The 18,441-nt window shown below is 42.4% G+C and overlaps 1 protein-coding gene across 1 annotated transcript in view; it reads left to right on the forward strand.

The window, feature by feature from the left end:
• HMCN1 (hemicentin 1) overlaps positions 1-18,441 on the forward strand; it is a 345,767-nt gene that overhangs the window by 227,768 nt on the left and 99,558 nt on the right. The window contains exons 63-69 of the mRNA XM_075833451.1: positions 3,257-3,406; positions 3,509-3,668; positions 9,281-9,405; positions 10,572-10,755; positions 13,346-13,443; positions 16,251-16,514; positions 17,360-17,556. Of these exons, the coding sequence (XP_075689566.1) occupies positions 3,257-3,406; positions 3,509-3,668; positions 9,281-9,405; positions 10,572-10,755; positions 13,346-13,443; positions 16,251-16,514; positions 17,360-17,556 (1,178 nt within the window). The remainder of the gene's footprint in view (positions 1-3,256; positions 3,407-3,508; positions 3,669-9,280; positions 9,406-10,571; positions 10,756-13,345; positions 13,444-16,250; positions 16,515-17,359; positions 17,557-18,441) is intronic.

Consider the following 18,441-nt stretch of genomic DNA (forward strand, 5'->3'; position numbering starts at 1 on the left):
TTTAAATAACCCCCTCAACTGTCAACGGGGCGTGTACTGGTAAGGGGGCGTGTTACTATGGCTGTGACACTGTCCAATCAGATATGGACAGTGTTACAGCAAGAGCGAGGAGAGATTGTGTGTGCGCACGCTCTCACTCTTCAGCTTTCAAGATCAGTCTTCTGCCGAACTGGCAAGGGGACGTGTCACTACTACGGACAGTGTAAGAGCTGTGGAGAGGAGAGCGCGCATGCGTGCTCTCGTCTCTTCAGCTCCTGTGAGAGATCAGTCTTGTACTTTGTCTGCCGAACTGGCAAGGGGGTGTGCTACTGCTACGGACAGTGTAAGAGCTGGGGAGCACTTGCACTCTCCGTAGCAGAGAAACGCCCCCTTCCCAGTTCGGCAGACAATGTGCAAGGCTGATCTCTCGCAAGAGCTGAAGAGATGAGAGCGTGCATGCGCGCTATCCTCTCCCCAGCTCTTACACTGTCCGTAGCAGTGACACGCCCCCTTGCCAGTTCGGCAGAAGACTGATCTTGAAAGCTAAAGAGTGAGTGCGCGCACACTCTCTCCTCTATCCTCGCTCTTGCTGTAACACTGTCCATATCTGATTGGACAGTGTCACAGCCATAGTAACATGCCCCCTTCTAGTACACGCCCCATTGACAGTTCAGGGGGTTATTTAAATATCGGGCGCCAAATATAACGGCACCAATATCTAAATAACGGACGGAGGTAGAAAAAATTTTAAAGTGCCCAAGGGTTTGTGCAGCCCTCCCCATTACATGCTGCACTCAGCTGCACATGTATGGGGAAGTGAAAGGCTCTCTTTAATGGTGGACAATCTCACGTGAAACATTTATCGACTTCATAGAAGGTTTGATAAACTTTGATATGTGACTGTCTAAAATAATTGCCATTGATACCTCTGTGTCCAGAATCCAAAATCTCCTTTTTTGGAATGTAGCATTCTAAAGAAGAATCCCCCTAAATATTTTCTTTTTGTGACGGATGAGGCTTCATTAATATGGTATGATAGAGGAACCAGTATGTTATAATTCTGTATGTTTTATATATTGGCAAAACGGGCGGAAATTGGAAACAGTTCATTTTTTGCAGTTTTCCTCTAAACAGAAATGAAGTGGATTCAGCCAATGAAATTTACTCCCAAGGGAAATTCTCTAATTTTCCCATAGTTATCAATATTAAAAATCTGTTAGTTGTCACAGCAGATCAGGATGGAGCTGTGTATATTAAAAACTTGAGTGCAAGGAATAGGGAGTTGCTGAAAGTGAATTGCTGTTTAAAGTGGGAAGAATTGTACGTACTAAATAGCCCCAAGAGTGTGATCGCAATGCTGAAATAAAGCATGCTGCATATGCAAACGCTTCCTTCTAAGGGTATGTTCACACGGCTTATTTTCGTCCGTTTTCCGAAAAATCGGAAGCAGAACACCTCAAAACATCTGCCCATTGATTTCAATGGGAAAAATGGCATTCTGTTCCGACGGGTCGTTTTTTTTAAAAACGGCCGCGTAAAAAAATGCCCGTGAAAAAGAAGTGCATGTCACTTCTTGACCTGTTTTTGGATCCGGTTTTCATTGACTCTAAAGGAAAATAGCTCCAAAAACGGCCGTAAAAACGCTGCGAAAAACGCGAGTTGCTAAAAAAATGCCTGAAAATCTGGAGCTGTTTTCCCATAAAACAGCTCCGTATTTTCAGACGTTTTTTAGTAAGCATGTGAATATACCCTTAGTGAGTGCTCTGCAGCACTTAGCTTACAAGTCAGTGTTTTTTCTTGCCATATGAGCCCTCTCAGCCCTACTGAAAAAGGGGCACACTGAAGAGCTCATCCTCTCATAAATTCTTACGGTGGTAATTTAGAAATAGAAATATATTTTTTTTGCTATCTATGTAGTGTACTGTATATATAAGAAATACATTTTTAAAAATTCACATTTCACAGAACAAAAAAACCCCACCAGATTCCCTTTTGCAAGTGGCCAGAAAAAATATCTCCTAGAATAGGGCATTAACATATGATAATGTGAAATTATTCTATAGGGACCAGTCATGAAAACAGATTTTTAAGGTAGTAGTGTGAATAAATACCAATCTCCAGAGTTCCTTTAAAGGGATTATCCCATGAACTGTGGTAGGCTTTAAATATTGAGTCAGTTGAATGCCAGAGAGCAATAAAAAAAAATGCTTTAAATTGTCTGGATGGTGGGTGGGCCATGGCACGGCACTATGTGATGCTGTCTGTCCCTCCTATTCAGCGCTCTTAGTATCGCTCCCTAATCTGATAATACAATGCTGCTACAGATGTAGCCGTCTTTACCTTGACTTTTAACGCATAAAATAAACAGTGCCTAGATCCCTTATCTTGACTTTTTCAATGACTTTTCAAAGGCTTTTGTTGTGTGATATCACGCTGCAGCAATTTATCAGAGTCAAGTTAAAGGAGGCTACCTTCCTAATCTGAGCCTTGTCCATCCTTGACAGATCTGATGCAGTTTCTTCTCTGCTTGTCAGAGGAAGAGACTACCATTACACTTTCTCAGCAGCTCCCCTGCCTTCTCACCACACCAGGGATCCCTCCAGGACCAGGACAGGGGACCTGGCATATGCAAAGACAGCATTAGAACTGTGCATGCGTGTCTACCTCTGCACTGTTACAGAGGTGGAGGCAGTAAAGGGAAAGAACTTTAAACACTACGTGGCGCTATGCACATTTGTAAGGGCATTTTCTGACGTGGTGGAATTGCTGTTGAATTCCGCTGAGGACAGTCCGCAGTGGGAATCTGTAGCAGCTGTTTTTCCATTGTTTTCTGTACCTTTTTAGGTAACTTAGTTCAGACGCTGCGGAAAATAACAGTGCGGAATTTAGGCTGCGGTGCAGAATTTTCCTTCTGCAGCATGCATGGCCGCCAGCGGCGAAGCAGCATATTTTCACTGCAGATTTCATCCTTTGCAATGCAGAGGCTGAAATCTGTGGTAAGTCCGCAGTGATATCCGCAGAGTCTGAATTACCTCTCAAATATGAAAATGTTGCTGAAAATTCACAACGAATCTGCAGCAACATTTTTAGCAGAAAATTCTGCCACGTCTGAACATGGCCTAGGATTGAATAACTCATGAAATAGTCATATTTTATAACAAGTGTAAATTAATCATATTCTCAGAATTTTGTGCTTGTTTGAAATAAAAACTATATTTTCGTGGGAAAACCCCTTTTACCCTCTTTTGAAGCTATTCTTTATATATGTCTTACCTAGATCCTTCAGATTATTTGGACACTCACTTTCTTGTTGGCGGGAGCAAAATGAAGATAGACAGAGCTCAGCTCTCCAACAGTGGAAATTATACATGTATAGCAACTAATATAGAAGGCAGAGCCAGGAAAGACTACATTCTAACTATTCAAGGCAAGTGTTTCAATGACTCATAGTTGTTTCTGTGATTGTAAATGTTCATAACTTGGTTTAGTCTATACTAACTGTATATAATAACTGTATAAATATTTAAAGTTCCCCCTAGCATTGCTGGCTCCGGATTGGCAAATGAGATCAATGCATTACCAGCAGAAGACATACAGCTGGTTTGTCAGTCCAGCGGAATTCCTGAACCCGTCATTTATTGGTTAAAGGATGGCAAACGCATAAACAGCGACCATCGCCTTGGAATTACGTAAGGATTTCTTCACCTCTAAAATGTCTAGTATGATGAAGATGTTGATAGCAGAGATCGCCACAGGCAGCAGCTACATGAACACATGTCTTACTTCTAACTAATAAATGTGTCTTGTTTAAAAGCAAAAGAACATAAGGAAAGCACGTAAAGATAATATTGCAAGACACAATAACAACAACATATGAATTATTTAGAAACAGAAGTTAAATATCTGCTCTTGAAGTGTATCTAACATATATTAATACAGTAGAACAGTGTGTCCCAGGCTAAACACCCATGTAGGAGAGCTCTATTAAGAGACAAATACACTATATGGACAAAGTATTAGGACACCTACACAGTACACCTACAGGAGCCTTTACGACAACCCATTCTAAATCCATAGGCATTAATACGGAGTTGGTCCCGTCTTTGCAGTTAAAACTGCTTCCACTCTTCTGGGAAGGATTTCTACAAGATTTTGGAGTTTGCCTGTGGGAGTTTTTGCCCATTTATCCAGAAGAGCATTTGTGAGGTCAGACACTGATGTTGGATGAGAGGGCCGGGCTCGCAATCTCCGTTCTAGTTCATCCCAAAGGTGTTCGATGGTTTTATAGTCAGGGCTCTGTGCGGGCCAGTCAAGTTCTTCCACACCAAACTGACCCAACCATGTCTCTATAGACCTTGCATTTTGCACTGGGGCACAGTCATGCCTGAACAGAAAGGACCTTCCCCAAACTTTACCCACAAAGTTGGAAGAATACAATTGTCCAAAATGTCTTGGTATGCTGAAGCATTAAGATTTCCCTTCACTGGAACTAAGGGGCCTAAGCCAACCCCTGAAAAACAATCCCATGGTATTATCCCTCCTCTACCAAGCTTTACAGTCGGCACACTGCAGTCAGGCAGGTAATGTTCTCCTGACATTCGCCAAACCCAAACTTGTCCAACCAACTGCCAGATAGAGAACTGCGATCTGTCACTCCAGAGAACCCGTTTCCACTGCTCCAGAGTCCAGTGGTGGTTTGCTTTACACCACTCCATTCGACGCTTGGCATTGTGCTTGGTGATGTAAGGCTTGCATTCAGCTGCTCGGCCATGGAAACCCACACCATGAAGCTCCCAGTGCACAGCTTTTGTGTGGAAATTAATGCCAGAGGAGGTTTGAAGCTCTCTTAAAGAGTCAGCAGAGCATTGGCAACTTTTATGCACTAGGGTCCACAGAACTCAGCGACCATGTTCTGTTACTTTATGTGGTCTGCCACTTCGTGACTCAGTTGCTGTGGTTCCTAAACGCTTCCACTCCGCAATAATACCACTCACAGTTGATCGTGGAATGTGTAGAAGGGAAAATATTCCACTAATTAACTTGTTGCAGTGGTGGATTAAGTTGACCATAGGCCGTGGGCTGTTCCCCAAACTTGGGCCCCCCCCTTCTCCACCGCCGCCCGTCAACGCCGTGTCTACAGTTAACACCACCTTTCTGTGCAAGCATTGACAAACAGGTGTTCTGATGCCTATTGTCAAAGGGCTTGCTTTCCTACATACTGACAGTCTCCAACCATCACTGACAGTATCACACTGTGCAGGGACACATCCCCCTGACAAGGTGAATGGTAACACCCATTTGTCTATCAGTCCTGGACTATACAAAGACTTTTTGTGGAATACAAAGATTTCCTAAAACAGACATGTCAGGAGAGGTGACAGTTCCTCTTCAAATCCAGTGACTCACAAGTGACATCTCAGATTCTAGTTATTCTTTTTCTCCTTTCTTCGTCATTCAGTTGAAACCTCATGATGACTTCTCACAGCCACAACCCATTTCTGCTGTATTTGACACTCAAATGTCTTTGGCTCCTCACTTCTCCAACATTTCCGCACCTATAAACAAAGATAAAATTCTCATGCTGCCACATACTATGCCCCTAAATATAATAGCACCATACATTGCACCCCTGAATATAATAGTACCATACTCTGTGCCCCTGAACATAAGAGTAAGATGCACTGCACCCTGAATAATATAGTACCATACATTGTGCACATGAATACAATTGTGTCAAACACTGTAAAATAAAGCACCACAGACACAGTGCGCCTGTAGATAGTGCCACTCTCAATGCCCCCTGTAGATGGTGTTACTCACAGTGCCACCTGTTGAAGTGGCACTCACAATGCCCCATGTAGATAGCGCCACTCACAGTGCCACCTGTCGAAAGTGCCACTCACAGTGCCCTCTGTAGATAGAGCTTCACACATTGCCCCCTTTAGATAGTGTCACACACAGAGCTCTTTGTAGATAGTGCCCCATATAGAGCCCCCCTGTAGATAATGCCGTTTATAGAGCCCTTTTAGATTGTGCCCCTCATAGAGCCCCCTATAGATAGTGCCCCTCAATGAGCCACCTGTATATAGTGCCCTACATAGAGCCCTGTCACATAGCGGGATAGTGGACCCACTAGGCCGTACCGCTGTAGCGGGGAGGCAGCTGGCCAAACAACAGAACAACCAGCAATACAATGTCCCGCACAAGGGTACCTGGATAGTCCGGACAGTGGCCGCAGCTCTGGTACAGATGGAAAAGGGTGCAGCAGGTAACGCCAAACGTGGCGGATGACACAGGTGCCACAGTTTGTGCCAGACGTGGCGAGTTCCTCCGGACATGGCAGATGACACAGGACGTGGAAGATGACACAGGACGTGGCGGATTCCTTCGGACGTGGCAGATAATACAGGAAGTGACCCGACTCCGACACTAATAGGCACAGGAACAAGAACAGCACGGGATACAGGAACAGGTAACAAGGCACGGGTAACAACTGGAACGGGAAACACTAAGGGACCATTTGCAAGACAGACTGGGAAAACTAATAACGCTAAGGCAAGGATCAGAAGGCCTCGGGCTTCTTATAGACCAGGAAATCATGGCAGTTGATGATGACGATATCCTTTGTGCGCGTGCTGGCCCTTTAAGGCCGGGCACGAGCGTGCGCGTGCACCCTACGGGACACAGCAGACGGAGCGGAAGTGAGCTCTGGCGTCTCATAGGAAGGAGATGGGGACCAGCGCTCACAGATCCATGGCTGCGGGTGTCGGGAGGTGAGTAAACCCGACGGCCCGTGGCCATGGACGCTACAAGCCCCCTGTAGATAGTGCCCCTCAATGAGCCACCTGTATATAGTGCCCCCTGAATATAGTGCCCCATAGAGCCCCCTGTAGATAGTACTCACCATAGAGTACCCCGTAGATAGTGCCCCCATGGTCCCCTGTAGATAGTGCACCCCATGGAGTCCCTGTAGATAGTTCCCCCATAGAACCCCTTGTAATAGTCCCCCTGTATATAATGTTGCACGATGGGATGAAAAAGGTGAAGGATCAACGGCGCTCCTCCGAGGCTAAGCATGGAGTGAAGGTGTGTTGGTTGCCGGCTGCCACCCACTGCGGTCCCTCGGTAGTAGATTCCTTTGTACCGGGTACAGAGCATATAGAGGATAAATAAGCAGGAAAAAAGCAGTGTAGTATTGGGTAATGGCGCCAGGCTCAGGAGGACAAGGAACGAGTTCACAGGTATAGTTGATCAAGGTAATCTTTTATTTGAACGAGGACGTGTTTCTGGTTCAGAAACGCGTCGTCGTTTAAATAATAGATTACCTTGATCAAATATACCTGGGAACTCATTCCTTGTCCTCCTGAGCTTGGCGCCGTTATACGATACTACACTGCTTTTTTCCTGCTCATTTATCCCCTATATATAGTGACCCTTGTAGATAGTGCCCCCATCACTGTCCACTCAAAAAAAAATGACATGCTCACGTGTCCCTATTCCCATGCTGTCCTCCAACAACGCAGGCCTGGTCTCTTCTGACCAGGGCTCACCCAGTGGAATGACGTAGGTGGCGTGATGACGTCATCGCACCGCCTGCATCATTGGTAATGCGCCAAATGGTGGGGCAGGAAACTGACAGTTCCCATGCCTTGCCAGTGCTAGACTGCTCTAGGACGCTGATCCAATTGAGTGCAGGTGACCGGGTCTGGGTCCTGCCTCTCCCCGGTTCTCCGAACCGGCTGTAATACTAACAACCGGTTTTGGAGAATAGGGGTGAACCAGCTAGATCCCACCCCTGCATAGGCTCGGGGACAGATGCCCGAACTGGCCTAATGATGATCTGCCACTGCAAAGGTGGCATCCTATTACAGTACCACACTGGAATTCATGCACAGGCAAACTGCAGGACTAGGTGCTTGATTTTATACCCCTGTGGCAATGGGACTGAATGAGACACCTGAATTCAATGATTGAGAGGTGTATGCCAATCAGAGTTCTTGCTCCTCATCAGTACTTGGTAGGGTACTCTTTAGCTGGGTGAAATGCCTTTGACACATCTCTACGGGGGTACTTGTTCTCCTTGCCCTGATCTGGAGTCAGACTCAAAAAGCTTGTGTGGTATTCTGTTGGCTATATCTAAATGCGGATGCAATCGCTTAATTTGCTTCAGATAGGATATAACTCCACTATTAAGCTTCCAAGGTGTTTATATGTTGTGGACCAATAGTGGAGAAAATGCTCTGTTTACAGCATTCAATGACATTGCCTTATAGAATGGAATATTTCATGTTCAGGCCATTTTTCTTTAAATCTTCTGGTCCTTCAAGCATAGACATGTATAACATGTGAAGGGTGTGTCTCACAAGTTGCAGTCACATACAGTATTAAAGAGAATTTGTCATTAGAGGATGATGACCTATAGTTTAACCCCTTCCCGACATTTAATGTACAGTTACATCATTACCGGGAAGGGTGAGTATGGAGTGGGCAGACAGACTGAGCCCGCTCCATGCTTAGCAAGTGTCAGCTGCGTGTTACAACCGACACCTCACTGCAATGGCCGGGATTGGGGATAACTCCAATCCCAGTCATTTAACCACTTAGATGCCACTGTTGGACATCTTCCGATTTCGAAGGGAAGTAAGCATGATGTGCCTTTGGTCTGCTGCACTAAGTTTGCTTGGCCATTCACTGCGTCTACGGTCCTCAACGTTGCACATAATGAAACCCCAGCCTGCTTTAAAATATTTGCCTGGGAGAGATCTTATTGCTGTTCTCAGTCTTGCCATAGTGGACCTGTGACATTAAACTGCCTTCCACAACCGCACCTTTGTAGCGGAGTTTGGCTGTTCCTCACCCACTTTTAAGTCTCCTATCCAGCTTTTTCTGTTACAGTTAATTTCACTCTACATTTGAAAATAATGATCATTATCACCTGTTTGGTATGATTGGTTAATAATACACCTGACTATAATCCTACAAAATTCATGACTTTGTGCAAGTGTAGCTCGAAGAATTGATGCTGTTCTGAAGGCAAAGGGTGGTCACACCAAATATTGATTTGATTTAGATTTATCTTCTTTTCATTCACTTAGCATTTTGTTAATTGATAAAAAAAAACTATTAACACTTCTATTTTTAAAGCATCCTTGCTTTGCAGCATTTTTCCACAACTGCCTAAAACTTTTGCACAGTACTGTAGATCTGTAAACCTTAACATATTTTATACATGAGCACTTCCAATTGCACAGTAATGCCATTTTTTTGTTCACTGTGATTTTTTTTGTTTTACAATACAAAGCAAAACCTTGAATGGAGAAGTATTGTCCATAATTAATGCTCAAACAGCTGATATGGGAAAGTACACATGTGTAGCTACCAATGCTGCAGGAGAAGATGACAGAATATTCACTGTAAACGTACATGGTATGTATCTCTCCTTAATTTCCTTGTAACCATTGCATTTAATAAATTATAGCTTACCTAACAGTTCAGTATAAGCGGTCATATGTCTGTACTTGAGGAATAGCACTATTTCTGGCCATTATATGACTTGTATTCTGTATTTTTAGCAGTTTTCCCCTCTGAAGACTCTATCTCTAATTCTCAGTTTTCTCTGAGCTAGTGGGTAGAGCCTAACTGCTATCATGTCTTCCATACACTGCACATGGAAAAAAGAGAATCCTCTCCTATCTATCTATCTATCTATCTATCTATCTATCTATCTATCTATCTATCTATCTATCTATCTATCTATCTATCTATCTATCTATCTATCTATCTATCTATCTATCTATCTATCACATATATATAGAAGCTGCCGCAGCATGGATGGGATTAAACAGCAGTAATGAGCAGTGTGACTAAAAATCATACACTGGGGTGACATAAAAATCTTACCAGCAGCTGCTGCAGATCTATGTGTGCCTGTGTCTCTCACTCTGATTCCTCCACTTTTTCCCACTTTTCCTCTCCATAGGCTTCCATGGGTAGCTTGTCTGTGTCTCTCGCTCTGTTCCCTCCTCCTGCTCCCCCTCTTTTTTTCATAGACTTGTATTGGCAGCGTGTCTGTGTCTCTTTCTCTCTCTGCACCCTCCTCCTGCTCCCCCTCTCCTCTCCATAGACTTGTATGGGTAGGCTGTGGAAAGACACACTCCCTCTTCCTGTACTCTGTCTCTTCTGCTCTGTAATGAGAAGCTTGACAACAGGGAGTGGACAGCAGATAAGAGGGAGGGAGATACCTAGTGGCAGTAACTTCACACAGAATTGACATGGATAAAACAACTAATTTTAATAGTAAGTAAATTGCAAAGTTGATATATATTAGGAATACTATTAGATTAGCATAAGTGGTTTGAAAAGTTAATGTCCATGTAAGCAAAAACTCACTTATTTATATTTAGCTGTATTTAAAAATGGAAGTTTGTCTGTGTAACTCCTACCCAGCCCATCCTTTGAAGCTGAGACTAGCTCTGAGGGTCTCTCAATATTGTGCTAACTCCAAGCAAATACAAGCAATGCAATAATATCAAGACTACAGACAATTAGGGATTGTCCTTCACTTTATATATCAAATTATTTTTTTTATTTAGTTCCTCCCAAAATTGATGGTAATCAGGGGACACCAGTAGAACTGACTGCAATTTTGGACACTTCAATAAACATTGAATGCCTCGTAACGGGTATCCCAACCCCTCAGATCAACTGGCTGAAAAATGGTCTTCCACTTCCAGTCTCTTCACAGGTTCGACTCCTTTCTTCAGGACAAGTGTTTAGGTAAATTTAAATAAATCTGATATCTTCAGGTTCACCTGTTAATATATGAAGACTCAAAATTTACCAACTTCATGTTATGTACCGTAAAACGAACATATTTTCAAAAGGTAAAATTTATTGATTGCATTAATTAATTGCAAACATCAAATAAGATCTGTCAGGTTTCCCATGCTCCCCTATAAGAGCAACATCGGAAAGAGGGGGAGACTCTGAATAGGAATTATATAATTTTCTATGATTCAATTCACAGTTTTTAAGTGAAAAGCTGAAAAAGTGCTGCCGGGACACATAGAAAAAGTCTTTGAGTACGGCTTATCCCGCCCACACATAATGATTGACAGCTCGCCTTGTATATAAAGTCATACAGTAAAAGCTGTCAATCACACTGTGTGGGCAGAATAAGCAGGGCTCTCAATGGACTTCTCAATCCCGACAGCACTTAACTAGCTGAATCAAATCATAGTAAACTATATATCCTCCTCTATTCTATGCTGCACTCAGATAGGGTACCATAGGAGACCTGACAGCGCCTTTTGCAAATACATTATGTGGGAAATGTGGCTGACACTGAAATAAGGCCACTCTGGCTGGCCCTGCATTGAGGGTACTACGACTGGCTCTGTCATAGATGCACTGTGGCTGACAAAACAATGGCAGCCACATGGCTGACACTACAATATGGGCACTTTGGATGCCAGTGTTAAAGGTGCATTGTAGCTGGCTGCACTATGGGGTCACTGTGTCTGCAGACAAGAGGAGAGCAGAGAGGGTCTTGCGGGGAAAGAAGTGTGTAGGTATTGGGAGATTACAGCAGAGACATATGGAGGAGATGGGTTATAAAGTGACTTTTTATATCATTGTCAATATTTTGAAAGGAATTTATTGGGCTGTGGTTAGTCAGTGCAGGGAGTAGCAAAGAGAAAATGCGTTAGGCTTCGTTCACATCTGCGTCAGGGCTCCGGTCCTGGGTTCCGTCAACCCTTTGAGTCAGGGGAACCCATGAATGGAATCCAAACTGAAACAAACGGAAACCATAGGTTTCTGTTTGCATCACTATTGATTTCAATGGTGACGGATCTGGTGCAAATGGTTTCAGTTTGTCACCGTTGTTTAAGGGTTTAGTCGAATTGACGAAATGAATAGCGCAGTCAACTGCGCTATTCATTCCGTCAATAAAAAGGAACCCCTACAAAACGGTGACAAACGGAAACCGTATCCGTCACCATTGAGATTAACGGAGATAAAAACGGAAGCTACGGTTTCTGTTTGCCTTTCCGTTGAGAGGATCCCCCGATGGAAAGCTCCGATGGAACCCTGCAACAGAAACACAACGCTGATGTGAACACAGCCGTAGTCGGGTTTCCGCAACGTTTTCCGTCGTTTTACCAGACAAACTACCACAGCATGCTGTGCTACTTTGCCAGGATTTTTGACGGAATATGCGGCAGTGACGACGCAGATGTAACCACAGCCTAAGGGTATGTTCACACGGCAGCCTCCATTACGTCTGAAATTACGGAGCTGTTTTCAGGAGAAAACAGCTCTGGAATTTCAGACGTAATGGCATGTTGAGGCGCTTTTCGCTGCGTCCATTACGGACGTAATTGGAGCTGTTTTTCCATGGAGTCAAGGGAAAACAGCTCCAATTACGTCTCAAGAAGTGACAGGTACTTCTTTGACGCCGGCTGTCAAAAGACGGCGCGTAAAAAAAATGACCGTCGGCACAGAACATTGTAAAACCCATTCAAATGAATGGGCAGATGTTTGCTGCCGCATTGGAGCCGTATTTTCGGACGTATTTCGGGGCTAATACGCCAGAATTACGTCCGTAAATAGGGTGTGTGAACCCAGCCTAAGGGTATGTTCACACGAGGGCGTCCGTTACGGCTGAAATTACGGGGATGTTTCAGCCTGAAAACATCCCCGTAATTTCAGCCGTACCGGCATGTGCAGGCGCTTGAACGCCGCGTCCATTACGGCCGTAATTAGCGCTGCTATTCATTGGAGTCAATGAATAACGGCTCCAATTACGGCCAAAGAAGTGACAGGTCACTTCTTTGACGCGGGCGTCTATTTACGCGCCGTCATTTGACAGCGGCGCGTAAATATACGCCTCGTGTGAACAGACAAACGTCTGCCCATTGCTTTCAATGGGCAGATGTTTGTCAGCGCTATTGAGGCGCTATTTTCAGACGTAATTCGGGGCAAAAACGCCCGAATTACGTCCGTAAATAGGCCGTGTGAACATACCCTCAGTGGTAGATATGCAGAAGTAGCAAGTCAATAATTTGACAGTCTCTGATGACCTCCAGTGGCTGAATTTGGTAAAAACATCTCTGGAACTATAGATGACTTTGTAGTTCCTCTTGCTGTAGCTTTGTAAGATTGTTATTGGTAAGTGCACAGAGAAACATTTTTCCTCAGTACTGAATGCAGAGTTCTTCCTATCAGTGGATGCCAACCCTCAACATTTACATTAGCTACAGTGGTATCTGATTTGTCATAATCACTTTACAGTGCTTTAATTCTACATGTGCTGTATTTGCATTATAACTGATTCCTTTGATTTATCCATCTAACTACTTTGTAGGATTTCAAGAATTCAGAAGTCTGATGAAGGAGCCTACACTTGCGTATCTTCAAACAGAGCGGGAGTGGACAAAAAGCATTACAATATACAAGTCTATGGTAAGTTATTTCCAGGGTTGTATTTACCAGGGTAGCAGACATTCCAGCTGCTATGAAGTCTCGTATCCAAGGTAGCCCACCTCCTATCTTAAAGGAGTTTTCCAGTCTTTTGTAAATAAAGTTTAACCACTGTATAAATGAAAAGTTCTACAACTTTCTTATATACTTTGTGCTTCAATTTATCACTGGATTCTAGTGTACATTCAGAGGTAGCGAATCTGTATATACCTAGTCCTGCTCTTAGCTAGGAAGTGGGTACAATTATATTCAGTCCAGGCAATGCTCTGTGAGCTAAATACATCATCTGCAGCAGCCGCATAAGGGGCTGTTCACATCTACGTTGGCGGCTCTGTTAGGGGCCCCTACCGCAAGATCCAGCAGGGATTACTGGAAACAATGCATGCTGCGCTGTTGTTTCTGGCGAAATCACGGATACTCCAACAGAACCGATTGAAGTCAATGGGTGCCATCGGCCACCAGCGGTATCCGTTGTGCAATGGTACCGTTACTTACGGTATTTCCTTGTTCTGCTTCTCTGACAGAGCAAAACAACGGAATACCACAACACAGATGTGAACAGCCCCTAAATCTCACTGTTAGTTTGCTAGAATGTATCAGTCTGGAGTCCAGTCCATATTATGTATACAGAGCAGCTGTATCGTGCTCTAAGAGCTGAATCCATCAGGTTCGTGGGACTGACGGTTTCAGTGTCAGCGGGTCCTGCGTGTCTCTGACATGGAGGATACATCTGTAATCGATCACATCTAAGTTATGAACTTAGATGTGATCGGTAACAGCTCGATCCTGCGTGACCCGCTGACACTGAACCCGTCAGTACCACGGACCTGACGGGTACTATAAGGCACACAGGCATATAGACGCTGTGCCTTGGACTGTGGCCTTAAGGGGTTAAAATATTTATTTTGTAGGCTAGGGCGTAGTTTTAATGTTTAACGAATCAATTAGTTTAAGGGGGTGGCTATGGTAATCCCTAGGGTTTATAGGGACAGGGCCACTTCCGTCTTCCTCTTTTGGCCGTGAGATTTTCCCTCCTTCCCCTTTCTCTTTTTCTTTCAGTGTTTTTCAGTTTCTTTAAAAAAAAAATACAAAAAAATGTACATACAATACTAAATAAAATGGAAACATCCAAGGATATTTCAAACTATGTTTATGTTGTTGGGTTCTTCATGGGGATTATGATTACTTTATGGCAATGTGATGTGTTCGCTTGAAGCGTACGGGTTATGTGGTGCAATGTTTTCTGGTACTTTGTCACAGCTGTTGGGGAATGGAATTAGTTCTTACCCACATGCCCTCAGTTTTAGGCTGGCATGCGGGTTCGGTTTTCATCTAACCATGTTATGTATATGTTATACGGTTAAGGTCAATTTATAACAAAAATGAAATATTACTATTTTGTTACATAATAAGTTATTTGAATAAAAAAAGCTGTGCCTTCAGCGTAAGATACAGCTGCTCTGTATACATTATATAGAGCAGCTGTATCTCAAAAAGTAAAATCAATTTTTAATAAAAACTAATTATAACGTTTCACAAAACACACAGATTAACCTTATTATAATTTTTTTTTTAAAAAAACGCTTTCGAAGGTTTACATAGCCTTTGAAGAATGTTGTCTAGACTGGAAGTCCCTATGAAGGAGAGCTTAGTGTAGGGACAGTGAACTGTTGCTAGAAGATGGCATCACCCATAGACAGTGTGAAGGTACAACTAATATATTCAGGTTAAATCATCACGTATAATAGAGGCACATATAACTAAGTGGGTCCTGAATTGTGGGTCCATAAATACTTATTATGCTCCTAGGTATCCTGTGAATAGGGCTTAAAGGATCATAAAAAAATAAGAAATAACTTTGGCCAACACTAAAAAGTTTTGCGTCAAGTGCTGTGCGCTTAACCTACATGAAGATACATGAAGGTAATGGGATTTAAACCATCTCCTTCCTGTTCATCTCTCCTAGCCACTCAGACAAGCATAAACTCCTGGTGTCACCCTCTGTATTAGAAATATATTTCTGTGTTCTTGTAATCTACCATCTTGTTAGTCCTCAGCAATATGTATATGTAATTACACTAGTGGTAAATATACCTATATCGACCTCTGAGACCCCCACCGGTCCTGAAAATGTAGGGACAAATAGAAAGGCAGGGTGATGGAGCATTAGCACTCAACTAGCACTGTGGTCTTTCATTTTCAGGATCGGTGGTGGATCTGGCGGTCAGACCCCCACCGATTAGGAAGTGACGGCATATCCTAGCGATATCCTATCACTTACTATAGTTGAGAACCCCTTTAATGATCAGGCTTGATATGTGGATGTACATTGGATATTCATTAAAAAAAAAAAAAAAAACCTCAATACTGTGTGCTGTGATTTCAATAGATTTTAAAGGATTAGGAGGTTTTCAACTATTATTATTGGAGTGCCGTCTTCTCTATAGTCTTCATGTCAAGACGTACATCATAGCTCTAGTAAAGCATCACTCATTGGTTTACTATGACTAATAAATTACTGTGACATAACTCTTTTTTCAGTTATCAGAGAAAATATTTTTTAATTTTCAAAGTCTACCTAGCTCTCTAACATCAGTGCTGGAATAATTAACCATTGAACTGACAGTACAAATGCCCGTGCGGTATTTGTTTTTATTATGTCATTACAGAACAGTATGTAGGTCTATATACATATAGAAAATGGAAAAAAATCTGCTCTACTTTGCATTTCCTAAAAAGATGTATTTGATTCCTATATATCTTTCACACTAATTGTGATTGACTTCTAGTTTCCCCAAGCATGAATGATGCAGATAAGACTGAAGAACTGACCACTGTGAAAGGAAATCCCATTACAATGTCATGCCTTGCCAGTGGGCAACCTGTGCCACATATATTATGGCTAAAGGATGGAAAAGCTATAGATCATGGTGAGAGCAGAGAAATGATCCTGCAGATCCTAAATACAGAAATGAGTGATATTGGAAGATATTCATGTGTGGCATCCAACGAAGCAGGGAGCGTCAGCAAACACTTTATCCTCAATGTTCTGGGTGAGTTTACCTTTCCTTTGTAAAATTCCATAGGCAGCATGCCATGTCTACCTACATCTTTGGGCTTTTGATAATGACATATATGAGAACACAATTGTATTAGCCTCTTTTCACACATGCTTCATGGCTTCCATTTTTACAGGATCCTTTGTGATTCTTCATGGTCTTTTATAAGCCATTCAATCCCCCTCCCCTCCCCACTGACTCTAATAGTAGTTCTGCCAGGTTTTAACTTTTACTGGATATAAAAGTCCAGCATTAAATTCAACAAGCAATGGAAACCTGATGGAATAGATTCTCTGCAACAGCATGAAAATCTGGCATTGTCATCCGCAGGCTATATCCTTTTTTGCTAAGTAGTAGCCTTAACACAGTTGGTTCACAAACGCACAACCCAAATATATTAATGAATAAGTACAATAACAAACCTTGTTTTTTATAAGTGGAGTTTTCTTTTTACTAGAATAATACAGCACACTGTGGCACTTTATAGCCGTACTCACACAGATCACAGCTGGGTGATTGTAAGATTCAGCATTATTCAGTAGGCCCTTAAAAATTACACATGGATTAGCCACCATCTACTGGATCACCACCCACAATCCCGTTAGATTGTACGTTCTCGAAAGCTTGGTCCATTTTCCTTGTATCTTGTTGTTTGTAGATATATTTGTGTGCATAAATTGTCCACAGTTTTTGCCACTTAGTTTTTTTTTCGAAAGATTAAAAACGCAGTGGTTTTATGTTTACTGCAATAGGAACACCGGGAATAGGAACACCGTCTAATCGAGATAATATTAATAATATACTTCAGAATTTTCTGATTATTTTTCTTTTTTCTCTAGAACCTCCGAATATTAATGGCTCAGAAAAGACAGATGAATTGACCGTGGTTGTTAATCGCCAGTTAGATCTGCATTGCTCCACAACAGGTTTTCCACCCCCAGTGATAATTTGGCTTAAAGATGGGCAAATACTTTCAGAAACTGACAGTGTGCACTTTGTGAATGCAGGACAGATTCTCCGAATAACAAGTGCCCAGGTATTACAAAATGGAGCATTAAAATACTGGAAAAATAGAAGTAATGTATTTCTATGTATACAGATGTAGCATAACTGAGTTTATCACTTAACCCTTTGTAGCTGAATCATTTGTGCATATATTAACTCAGCATGTTCACCTGCAGTTCAAACCACAGATAACTGGCAAGCCATGATATACTGTAATGCAATGTGTTAATTTGGGCATGTTCACATCAGCGTCGGGCTTCTGTTCATGGGTTCCGTTCGACCTTTCCGTTTGCATTACCATTGATTTCAATGGTAATGCTTCCGTTGTACTTGATTTCCATTTGTTTCCATTCCATAAGTTTTCAGTTTTTCGAACGGAACCCATGAACGGATGCCCGAAGCTGATGTGAACAGGCCCTTAACAAAATCAGCTACATAGCTACATTATCATGTTTCAATTCATTTATTGTTAGGTTACAGATGATATTTTACTATTCATATTTAATTGTAAATGCATTAATCTTAATTTACATATTTCTACTAAGATTTATAAAAAACAAAAAAACATTTATTTTTGCACATTTGCATTAAAGTCTACCTATCGATTGGTATTTTGCATTGTAAATAGCTGTGCTGATTATTTCATAACATATAATTATACGGATTGGAGCTCCTTTTTCTGTCACAGAACTTCAAATCCCCTTCTTCCCTTCACACGGCATAGAGATAAAGTAGCACTCAAGCAATTTTTTTTTTAATGCTAACTCACCAGTATTATTCTAGCAGTGTCATTTGTTTCTTCCCAGCTCAATTGCATCTATAGATTCTAAATCCTTTAGTTATGGGCAGCTGTGTGATGTGATCTCAGTCTGACCACCCATATAAACCATGCTCTCATGTGTAGACAGGAGGTCAG

The sequence above is a fragment of the Rhinoderma darwinii genome, chromosome 7 (genome assembly GCF_050947455.1).
Source record: "Rhinoderma darwinii isolate aRhiDar2 chromosome 7, aRhiDar2.hap1, whole genome shotgun sequence".
In the NCBI taxonomy this organism is placed as follows: Eukaryota; Metazoa; Chordata; class Amphibia; order Anura; family Rhinodermatidae; genus Rhinoderma; species Rhinoderma darwinii.